The 12,478-nt window shown below is 40.5% G+C and overlaps 1 protein-coding gene across 1 annotated transcript in view; it reads left to right on the top strand.

The window, feature by feature from the left end:
• Positions 1-531: 531 nt before the first annotated feature.
• Positions 532-12,478, top strand: part of NMNAT2 (nicotinamide nucleotide adenylyltransferase 2) — a 143,008-nt gene continuing 131,061 nt past the window's right edge. The window contains exon 1 of the mRNA XM_042925110.1: positions 532-664. Coding sequence (XP_042781044.1) covers positions 580-664 — 85 coding nt within the window. The 5' untranslated portion in view covers positions 532-579. The remainder of the gene's footprint in view (positions 665-12,478) is intronic.

Below are 12,478 nucleotides of genomic sequence, written 5' to 3' on the forward strand. Positions count from 1 at the left end.
AGGGGAAAAAGAAAGACAGAAATCAGTATTCCTGACATGAACAATTGTCATTTCTCACTTAAAAATTTGAGGAAGAAAAAAAATCCCCAATTCTTAAGATCAAACACTTTTGGAGTTGGAAATGTTAGAGAAAGTAGATGTGGACAGAAAAAATTGTTAGCGTGTGGGAGGAAAAGTCGGAAGGAGGTAAAAGAATACTCACCATGCTGTGAGTATTCATGGTTCTGGGCGTGGGTACCACGTCTTACCTGCAGAAACACTAGGGAAGAGCGTGATGGAGGGAGGTGGGTGGGGGCGAGGAAAGGGAGGGGCGGGAGACCAGGACCAGAGACCTGGAAAAGGACAACGCAAAAAGAAAAGGGAAGGACGGAGCAGAGCAATACAAAAGCAGCTTCGGATCTGGCCGGAGCTGCAAGCGTTAAGGGGAGGCGGGGAGTGACGCGGTTTGCGTCTGGAGCGGCTCCTTGGAGTCCACAGCATCCACCGCCGGAGCCTCGCCTTCCTTTCTCCCTCTGCAGACATATCGAGACACAAAAAAAGAGGCGACCCCTGGACCAGCGCGAGGGACCCACCCGCAAGATGACGGAGACCACCAAGACCCACGTTATCTTGCTTGCCTGCGGCAGCTTCAATCCCATCACCAAAGGGCACATTCAGATGTTCGGTGAGTCCTCCCGCCCACCCCCGGAGGCTGCTTCCGCCTCTCTCCTTCCCCGGCACCTGTATTTTCCAGGGCGACCCAACAGTAAGGCGTGTGCCCCTCGGCGGGATGCGCCGGCTGATTCCTCTGGTGGGAGGTCAGCCCCTCTATTTCGGGCTCCTGGGAAGGGACGTAGACTGCGCTTCCCAGGCGTCACTTGCTCGGGCCAGACCCGGCACGCTGGGGGCCAAAGGGGTGGGGGAGGGGAGGGGCCCGAGGTGACTGGGTTTAGACCCGGTGGGAGATCGAGGTTCCAGAACTGGGGTGCGGTGGTGTGGTAGTTTGGTCACTTGGCGGGTGAGGATCGGGGTGGGGGCAGAGATTGGGACGCGGAGAAGGAAGGAGGGGGTTGGAGATAACGTGCTGTTTGTTTAGGATGGATGGAAAGCTCGCAGGAGTTAAATGATGTACATGCCTTGGAGACACAAACACACTGACACACAACACACCATTAGCAGGGCTGGGGCTTCAGGGAGATTAATTTAGGGTTTGGCTAATGGTTCAGGGCGGCCCAGGGGCGAATGTTTGAGGGTTGTGGACCGTATATTGCCCGCGCGAGGTGGATGGCTGAGTGAAAGGGGTGGGGGCTCGCCAGCCAGGGCTTGGCTGCCGGGACCCACTGCCTAGGAAAGGGAGGGGGCGGGGCGGCCGCTGCGGGCAGCCCTTTTCGAGGCAGCGGGTGTTGATGGATCCGGGCCCAAGTTGGCTGAGGCTCTGCCCAGGGCGGCGATGGCACCCGGAAGGCTTGCGGCGTGCGAGTGTGTGTATGAGTGTGAGTGTGTGTGCGCGCGCGAGTTGGGGCGGGGGGAGCGCGCATCGTTGCGTGTTTGTTTCTTGGAGGTTTTGGGGCGTGGAGAGAAAGGGAGCGAGCAGGGGCTCCTGGCTGCTGCTTTGGGATTCAGCAGGGGCAAGGGAAATGTGGTCAGTGCCTGTTGGAGATCTCGGGCTACTGGTGGACGCGGCTTCGCTGCTGCTCCGGTAGGACCCAACGGCGCGGGGGCGTGCGCATTTAGACCCTGAGGGAGGGACGCGGAGGTCACTTTAAAAGCAGGCATAGAGTAGAGGTTAGAAGTTGGAGGTGCTTTTTCTCTGGCACTGAAGTAAACGAGAAGAGGAGAGAGAGTGGGCTGGAGATGGATGAGAGACGTGGGGGGGAGGCCCGAGCCAGCCTGCCAGCAAGGCGCTATCCAGAGGCGGCAGTGCTGAAGCGCAGGGCGAGCGGGAGCTGGCTTCGGGCACACGTGTTTACGCGAGTCGGATGATTGCGCGAGCCCTCGTCGGGCTGTTTAATGAAAGTCACATCATATTGGTAAAGAATGGGCGAGGTGGCTTTGATTAAAAATACTCTGCTCTTAAACCTAAAAGGTGCGTTGAACTGGGCCCAATTATTTAAAACCTCATGAAAAGAATATAGAAAGACTATGAGCTGAGGGGAGACCAGGTATGCACATTGATGGGATCCAAGGAGGGAGACTGGGAGATAGCCATCCCTTCCTCACCATCCCTTCAGCTTTTAAAAGTGTTTTATTAGGAGCTAATGCTAACTTACTTGTTAAGTAAAGACTTTTGTTTAAGCATCAGAATAGACCAGAGCATCTCCTCATTCTTCTAAGGGAATACCGGTGCCCTGGGAACACTGTAGTTTCGCTGGTGCTTTTATCCCTGTCCTGCCTTTCTTCTCTGTCCATATTTCCTCTAGCCATTTTATGCCACTGTACTTTGTTCCTCTCTGTTGCCCAGGCGGGTTTGGTTGTGCTTTCCTCTAGAATTCCTTGGCTCTAGAAAACTTTAGTGAGCCAGCCAGTACTCTGCCTTTTTTCCTGGGGTTAAAGTAGTTAATTCCACTTGTTTTGGGTTGTAGGATGGGCAGATTTAACTTGAGAACCTAGTATTCCGTCTTGCAGCTGAAAAGAGTTTGGTAACAGTGATAAAGGCTTTTGTTAAGTCCATGCTGACCTGCCAATTCTCCATGAGTTTAGAGAATAGAATATGTGGAAATAGGCATGGATTACAGCAAAGAGGTTTAGACATAGAATAGGTGAAAGGAGACTTTCTGACAGGGGTAACTATTTGCTTGATATTGGAACTGAGGGATAAGAGAGAGAATATCTGTCAACAAAGCCTTATGAGTGTCCATTAGTTATGCATAATCTGAAGAGCAACATGGAAAGAGGATATGGTATGCTCACTGTGGCTATAAGGAGCTTATAACCTAATGGAGGATTTAGCACATATACATATGAAAGGAAACAAGAACAAGAACACAAAATACATATTAAACTATTCTTTGTGGACTCTCTCATGGGAATCTTTGAGCTCATGAAAAATTTTGTGATTTCTTTCTGTATATATGTGATATCACTTATTCCTAATAACAAAGTTACCAGAAAGGCATCCTGATCTCCGTTTTATGAATAAGAAACTGATGTTCAGAGGGGAAGTGACTTTCTTAACTGGCTTAAGTGATAGGGAGAGGGGGTGGCAGAGTTGAGACTTGAACCCCACATTCTTAATTCCTCTTGCAGAGACCTTTGCACTGTACCAAATGCAGGAACAAGTGCTCACTGATCTGACTGCATAATTCCATTAAGTCTATTTCCTTCAAACATATACTAACAGAGATTAGAATTAAATTGGACATCAACTAAATGAGATTCCTAAATATGCATTTTGAGAGCTTCCCACCATCTCTAAAGAAACCAGTTATCCATGAACTATTTTCTCCTTTCAAATAGCTTTTAAAATCTTCTCCACACATTACAGAAATAATTAATGCAATAAAATTGTCAAACTTTCTTTAAGGTGTCTGAAATCTGTAATAGAATTTTTTTTTTTAAGATTTGAACAGGACTTTAAAATTAGACATCTTTATTAGAGCTCCCATGTTTTGAAATCTAATTGTTTACCAAAGAAAAAAGAGAAAGATTATAAACAAAAAGAGATGTGATGTTCAGAACTGAAAGCTCACTCTTAATTTCTGTAAAGTAGTACTTTTACAGTTCTCAATATTTGTAAAATATTTTAGAATGAGCTTTTCCTTTTATTTTGATGAATGGGAAGTTGTATTCCTAATTGTGGCTACAGAAACATAGAGAAAAATTTAATATTTGTGATAGAAATAGTTGACACCTATATACTTAATTGTAAGTAAAATGTTTCCAGGGATAAGTAAATTTTTGGAAAAATCAATTCATAAACTAACAATGTTTTACTTCATGAGTCTGCCTTATTACGTAAGAAACTAACATGACACTGGAAGGTTTTTTTGTGTTTTTTAACTTTTAAAAAATGTTTATTTATTTATTTTGAGAGAGAGAGAGAGAGCATGAGACAGGGAATGGCCGAGAGAGAGAGGGAGAGAGAGAATCCCAATTAGGATCCATGCTGTCAAGCACAGAGCCTGATGTGTGGTTTGAACTCAGGAATCATGAGATCATGACCTGAGCCAAAAATCAATAGTCAGATGCTTAACCGACTTAGCCACCCAGGTGCCTCTTAACTTTTTTTTTTTTTAATGTTGATTTATTTATTTTGAGAGAGAGGGAGCTCAAACAGGGGAGGGACAGAGAAACAGAGGGGGAGAGAGAGAATCCCAAGCAGGCTCCATGCTCTCAGTGCAGAGCCTAATGTGGGGCTTGATCTCACAAAGCATGAGATCATGACCTGAGCTGAAATCAAGTCAGACACTCAACGTGGAACCCCTAGAAGGTGTTTTTTTTTAAAACACCTAAGATCTTAATTATTAATTATGTAGTGATTATATTTCAGTATAATTTCTTTGCATTTATATTGCTGTGTTTGTCAATATATTCATGCCTGGGAAATCAGATAATAAGTTTAAATAGAAAAATAAGAAAGGACTGATCAGAAAAGTTTTGCCATAAAAAATAAAGGAATTGAAACAATTAGAGCAGAAGTGAATTCTGGTTTTTGATGATTGAAAAATAACTAGATTTTCCAGTTTTTCTACTTCAAAATATTTTTACTTTGAACAAGTGGGTCTTTTGAAAAGAAACATGATCCAATTCTGTTCCTTTTCAAGGGTAGTGAAGAGGGCTTTTTAATTATTGTAGAATTGGAAAAGCAGCCCCTATTGCTATAACTAGAAATCATAAGAAAAATGAATTTGCGTTGCTACTGATATAGATAACTGTCAGAAATCAAGAAACTGTTTAATATGCTCAAAATGGCTATAAAAAAAAAGACCATTAAGCACAAAGTGGTGCTTTTTACTTTTGGCACCATTATCTTATTTGATTCTACTCTGCAAGTTAAACTGGATAATATTATCATCTCCCTTTTACAAATGAAAAAGCAGAGGTACAGGTGTAAGTCATTTGGTCGAGGTTATAAGCAAAAGTCAAGATAAAACTAGTTTTCTGATATCTAGATTCTCTCTCTCATTCAAGATGCCTCTTTATTCCTTTAGTTGCAACAGCACCTATGAAAAGAAAGTCACCTAAATTTAGTTATTAACAAAGGGTTATGGGAACTTTGTGAATATTTTCCTTGGTAGTACAGGCAGCCAACAGAATATATTCAACAAAGATATCTGTTCCCAATATCTTATACTATAACAAGGAAAGGCTATTTCTTTTCTTAGTACCCTGTATTTTCCATGTAACTCTATCACTGGAACATTTTTTCCACCACTCTCTTACCTCCTCCTTCCTCCCCACTCTCCTGTTACCACAACTAACACCTACTTATTCTTCAGATTTTACCTTCAGTGGTACCTCCTCAGGGAACCTCCACTGGCTTCTAAATTAAGTATGGTTACCCTGACGTTTGATCCCACATCACTTTATACTTTCCATGACATAACTCCCATCTCATTATGTTTAATGACTATTTTCCATGCGAGACCTTAAGCAATATTAGAACACAAACCATGCAGTTTCATTATGGATTGATTTCCTTGTGCCTGGCATGGAGTAGGCTCTCCATAATAGTATAATTAATAAGAGTTACAAATAGCAAGTCTTTGCTCCATCATAGTTGTTGAGTAAATACAAAATAAATGAGTGTATAAAATCTTGTTCAGATAGAGGAATCAACCATGCACAAAGGCTGGGGTGGTAAGACAGAAAGCCATGACGTATTAGAACAAAGGAAAGTTTAGGATGGCTCAAGGAGAAGGGGAGTAAGAGGTAATACTGGAAAGACAGATGGAAGTCTAATTGATTATGAAAGCTTATTAAGTCATGTTAAGGAATTACGATTTTATCCCAGGGAATGAAAGAATATCACATGGTTTTTAAAGTAAAGGAATGTCATAATTGTATCTTTGAGGTTATGATTGAATTAAATTTTGAATAGATTAGTGTAAGGGTAAGAATGGAAATGTAGTGACCAGCTAGGCACCTATTTCAACAATATAGAGTTCAAGTAAGAGATGGTCACTTCACTCTGGTTAGTGGTACCTGGGATGGAAAGTAAGTGTATTTGAAAACATTTGATGGGTAAAAGGGATACTTATTTGGTGACTTGATGGGTGGTGGTGGCAAAGTAGACCAGGGTAACTCTCAGGTTTCTGTCCAAAGTACATGAATAAAGAACACTGGAAGAGGAGTTCATTTAGGGTTTATGGGGAAAGCGAAGATTCATACTGACTCTAAAATTTTGGAAATGTGCATTCTAATCCAGCACTGATGCAAAAGAAGGAAATACTGAAATTCAAAATGTCTTTTAGCTGGGATATCTGAATCTTCAAATAAAAGCTCCCAGTGGGTTCTAGTTGGGTTATTCAAAGTTCCTCATGTGAGAAAGATATTGAAATTCGTTAACATTATGGAAATAAAAAGATAAAAAAGGGTGTGTTGACTTTTTTAAAAGTATGAAATTGGAGAAAATCAAGGTCCTAAAGTTGATTCTTTTTTAATTTTGAGGTTGTAAAATTGGGAATAGTCGATGCAGTTCAAAAGACCATTCTAGAACTTGCCCACCACTGTGATGAAGGCTGTGATAGTATATTCAAGTAGATTTGGGCATTTTAACTCATTGATGAGATAAAAGTCCACAATGGAAACTCATGGATCAATCATGGTTGTTTCACTGGCAGGAGCTGTGTCTGTTCATGACATGAGAATAAGGACTGAAAAAGAAAATTTAGACATTTTTGTTCACAAGAAGAGGTGGTTTGATTTACTTTATCCAGCTGAATTCATTAACTGAGCCTCATGTGGACACAAGCTAACTATGAAAGGCAAATATCCCATCTAGAATTCACCCCAAACCAAGGAATAAGATAAAACCAAGATGGTTGATGTTCTAACAATTTTGAAATGAAGTAATATTCATTTTCAGCTTTTCTTCCCTTTTTGTTTTACTTAGTTTTATTCTATATGTCTAAGCCTTTTATTCTAAGATATGCTTAGAACTATGAGAATTGGAGGTTCTATGCCTTTTAGGAAAAAGTACGAATTATTACTTGATACGAACATCCTTTAAAATGTTACGAATGTCAAGAGAAACATTTCTATACACATTTCTAATGTTAGACCAAGCCAAATGAACAACCTAGAAATGTGGAGGCAAACTAAGAAACATACCTGCTAAGCTTCAAGTTTGGACTCCTCTATTTCAGAGATATCTTCAGACATGAGAGGAAAATGCAAAACTAGATGGGTTATCTGCATTTCTGTTATTTTTCTACTGATAGGCAATAGTTGTGAGAGTAGTATATGGATGACTGGGAAAGAGAATGAAAACCCAGTTTTAAAAGTGTTTCCTTAAGGAGTACCTGGCTGACTCAATCAGTGGAGCATGTAGATCTTGATCTCAGGGTTGTAAATTTGAGCTCCACATTGGGTGTAGAGATTACTCAAAAATAAAATCAGTCTGTTAAGCGTCCGACTTAAGCTCAGGTCATGATCTCACAGTCTGTGGGTTTGAGCCCCGCATAGGGTTCTGTGCTGACAGCTCAGAGCCTAGAGCCTGCTTCAGATTCTGTGTCTTCCTCTCTCTCTGCCCCTCCCCTGCTCGTGCTCTGTCTCTATCTCTCAAGAATAAATAAACATTAAAAATTAAAAAAAACTTTTTAAAAAGAGTTTCTTTAAAAAATATTCAAGTGCAAATTTTATAATATCATTGTCCTTTCAGCCACAGATACAGTGTTCTGAATACAGTGATTGTTTAATCAATATTTAATGATACTATGAAATATACACTTTCTGGTAGAGTTCTTGTTCATTTTCTACAAGTTTTCAAATCATCTTGAATTGCTCAAAAAGATCCTAAGGAGGGGGTGCCTGGGTGGCTCACTTTAGCTCAGGTCATTATCTCACAGTTCTTAAGTTTGAGCCCCGTGTTGCTGATAGCTCGGAGCCTAGAGCCTGCTTCAGATTTTGTGTCTCCCTCTCTCTCTCTGCCCCTCCCCAGCTCATACTCTGTCTCTGTTTCTCTCTCAAAAATAAATAAACATTAAAAAAAAAAAAAAAAGATCCTAAGGACCCAAAGGAATACATTAAATAATTTTTCAACACCACCTTTTTAAAACAATATTCAACTCACAAAATTTTGGTTAAGCAAGGCATTTAAAATAATCCTAACAACTTGATATAATAGCCTAAGAATTGGGATATAGGAATTTATTTTATAGAGAATTATATAACTTTATTTATGAATATGTTCCATATAAACGCAGCATTAGTTTACAAGGAAGAAAGTTTTCCATTGCCAGAGGTTTTCAAATCATAAGCATTCAATTGCATGAAACAAATTTACTGTTTTTGGATACAGTTTGGCAGATAGCCTCAGAATTATCTTAGCCCAAAAAGATGTTATATGGTATGACCAAGGCCATCCTCCTAACATTGGCATCCTCTCTCCATCTCTTGTACTGTACCATATATGACTATGAACTTTGCAACAAAGTCAAGTGTTTTAACCACTACTAGCATCATCATCTTCCACATTATCATTTTAATAATGGAGCTACCTTCTTTGAGCTTCTTTAAATTCTACTACCATTAGGGGCGCCTGGGTGACTCTGTTGGTTGAGCAGCCGACTTCGGCTCAGGTCATGATCTCGCGGTCTGTGAGTTCGAGCCCCACGTCGGGCTCTGTGCTGACAGTTCAGAGCCTGGAGCCTGTTTCAGATTCTGTGTCTCCCTCTCTCTGATCCTCCCCCGTTCATGCTCTCTCTCTGTCTCAAAAACAAATAAACATTTAAAAAAAAAAATAAATTCTACTACCATTAAACTGTTTTCCATTAAAGTTATCGCACAGTTCTCTTTAGTTCAGAACAAATGAGACATTCATGAACATTCTTGTAATTCTGGAGATAAAGGGGTAAGAGGAAGAAGTAGAAAAGAGCAAGACAGAGAGGCTAACCCATGGAAGTGGTGGCAGCTTAAATAGACCCTTTTTTTCTACTTTCTTCTGCATCAGGTTACCTCCACAGCGGTAGCCATGCTGCTACATGTTGACCTCATTTCATATTTACCAAACAGTAGGAGGGTGAGTGAAGCATAACCCCCAGATAAGACTAAATGCATATGGTTTTGCTCTTGTTCCAGTTGCTTAGGTCAAAAACCTTGGACTTTCTTGATCTATCTCTCTGCACACCACATCCATGTCTGCAAATGATTTTGGATCTCTCTGTCTTCAAAATACAAGTAGGGCCAACCACTTTTCCACATCCACAACCCTGGTATAAGCCACTGGTCTCCTTCACCTGCATTATTTCAATAGCTTTTTAACTGATCTCCCTGCTTTCACCCTTGGCTCCAATACTCAATCCTCAACAAAAATAGCCAAAGCAATCCTTTCAAAATGTAAACCAGATCTAAGTCAGATCATGTTGCTCCTTTGCTCAAAATTCTCCCATGGCTCTCTTTCTCATTCAAGGTCAATGTCATTAAAATGACCTACAAGGTCTCCATAATTTGCCACCTTTCCTCCTCACCGCCCCCTCTCTGCCATAACACAGCTCTTTCCACCTAGTTCTTATCCAACCATAATGACCTCCTTGCTTCGACCTTATAGTCTTTGTACTGAATGTACTCTCTGCCTGTAATATGCTTCCCCCACATATCCCTATGTCTAATTCACTCTCCTTCTCAAAGTTTTTTTTTTAATTTTTTTAATGATTATTTATTTTTGAGAGAGATAGAGACAGAATGCAAGTCGGTTAGGGGCAGAGAGAGAGGGAGACAGAATCCGAAGCAGGCTCCAGGCTCTGAGCCATCAGCACAGAGCCCCATGTGGGGCTCGAACCCACAGAGCTGCGAGATCATGACCTGAGCTGAAGTCAGGCACTCAACCAACTGAGCCACCCAGGTGCCCCTCAAAGTTTTTGCCCAAATGTAACTTTCTCATTGTCTGCTTGGCAGATCCTATTCCTCTGATCATATAATTTAAAATTATATTTTAAATTATAAAAAGTATAAATTATAAAAATTTAAATTATAAATTTAATAATATTTACATTTAAATTATAAAAATTTAAATTATAATTTAAAATAATTGCAGCTCACACCCTCCCAGTCCCCCTTATTCTCTCTTTTTCCCTTACCTCTTATCACCATTTAACAAATCATGTTATTTCCTTTCTTGTCACATTTATTATTTAATGTCCCCAGCTAGAATGTGAGCTTTTCGTGGGCAGGGATCTTGGTTTACTCTGCTTACTAATGTGTCTCAGCCTCCTAGAAGAGTCCCTGACACATTGTAGATGCTCAATAAAAGTCTGTCAAAGGAGTGAATGAATGAAGTGTTATAATTTCCTACCACCCTCACCTCAAGCCTATATTCTTTTTGTGGCAGGAAGGGCAAAGAGCCTTGAGAGGAGTCAGTGGCGGTTGATTCAACAAAGGTTTATTGAGTTATGAAGGTGCCTCAGGCACCATGCTAGGCCTCAAGGACGTGACAGTTAAAGGCACTCTTCCCCATGCCCCTGGGAGGAGACAAGCTAAACATAGCACTTCAAGTCATAAGTGCCATAAAAGAGGTAGAGTGGGAACATAGAGGGAGAAGACATGGTGTGAAGGCCATCAGAGCAGGTATTAGTGAGAGTGAACTTGAAAGTAGGAGCTGCCCAGCAGACAGAATGTAGGATGGCATTCTGGGCTGAGACCGGGGTATGTGTAAAAGGCCTGTAACAGCATGACACATTGAGGGATCTCCAAGGAGCTTGCTAGATAACTGGGTGTGGGTGGGGACAAGGAAGGGCAGGAGATGAGATAGCCAGAAAACAGGGTTGAGTGAAGAGGGGAGGGGGCAGTTTCAAAGAATTCAGGCTTTACCCACCATTGTCAGTGAGCCCCTGAAGGTTGATGGGCAAGGGCATACATTTCAGATGTGAGGCCTTGCATCCCAAATGTCAGTGTCCCTGTCACTGTGATTTTATCTAAATATCTTTAAGTTATTTCTGTATTACTCTTTGAAAGAAGGAAGTCTTTTCCTTTAAAAAAAAAAAAAGATTTTATTTGTTTATTATTTTCCTAAATGGAACCATTGTCTATCACACAAGCCATATCTACTAAAAGAATACATTAAGTGAAAAATAATACTACGATACAGCCCACCCAAACAACCAACCTCTTCCCTGATTGGAAGTTGTCCTCACCTATGTTCTAAACGTATGCCTTCTGTACATCAATAGGATGGCCCCTCATTGTTCAAATACTCTCAGATTTGGTGAACTTGATTCACCCTAGTTTGATTGTCCATAATTTGGTAGAATTTTAGATCACATGTTTTCTCTCTTTTCCATAGGCTTAATTGTCAGGAGAGTAAAGACCATAGAGATCCTTTTGACGCTTGTTTTTAGCTCTCATCCTTTTAGGAGGTCTTGAAGAAGTATATTTATGTTCTTGCTATAAAACTATGAGTTTCCATGACTTTGAAATTTAGTGTTCTATCATTTTAAATCCTCAAGTAAGTGACATTCCAGTGGGGGGCTGGGCTTGGAATGCTTTATTCTTCAACATTTCCCAACCCTTCATCTTGGTACCAACAGAGAGGCAGAATACTCATTCCATGCAGCAGTGAGATTAAAATACATCAATAACTATTCATATTTCTTTTGAAATATTTATGTGCTGATAAATATTTAGCAGTGTGTGGTTTGTCACATGAACTACGAGATCTGTAGGCAGATGTTTTTTGTTGTTGTTAAGTTAGAGACTGCTACCCATTATAAATTAAGGAAGACAACCAAATATTATACATATAAATTTAAGCCATAATTGCTTCACTTACCAGGAACCAATCTGGCTAAGCACAGTTTAAATTTACTTGTGATGCCCTGGGAATCAAAGTTTATAGATAATATGTGATTTTTCCATGCTGTGAATAGTGTTGATAAAGAAGGGATAAATGTCTTAGTTTTTCCTATTGCTTCATTATTTCTCTATATATGGATATTAATAAACTGAATTGGTATTGATTAGGGAATATACTTAGTCTCCTTTAGCCTTTGTTTTCTCATGTGTAAATAGAGTGATTGATATAACCCAGGGTCAGCAAACTATAGCTTGCTGGCCAAATGTGGCTTCCAAGCCAAGAATGGTTTTTATATTTTTAACTGGTTGGGGAAAAAAAAGGAAAAGGAGAATATTTTGTGACACATGAGAATTTTATGAAATACAAATTTTAGTATTTATAAATAAAATGTTATTGGCATACAGCCATACTCAGCAGCGGATGTGAGCAATTGTGGTAGAAACCTTATGAACTATAATGCCTAACCTGTTTACTATCTGGCCATTTACAGACGTTTGCCTATCCCTGATATAACCTACCTCTGGGGGTTGGAATGGGGAGTGAATCTAA

The sequence above is a fragment of the Panthera leo genome, chromosome F3 (genome assembly GCF_018350215.1).
Source record: "Panthera leo isolate Ple1 chromosome F3, P.leo_Ple1_pat1.1, whole genome shotgun sequence".
NCBI lineage: Eukaryota > Metazoa > Chordata > Mammalia > Carnivora > Felidae > Panthera > Panthera leo.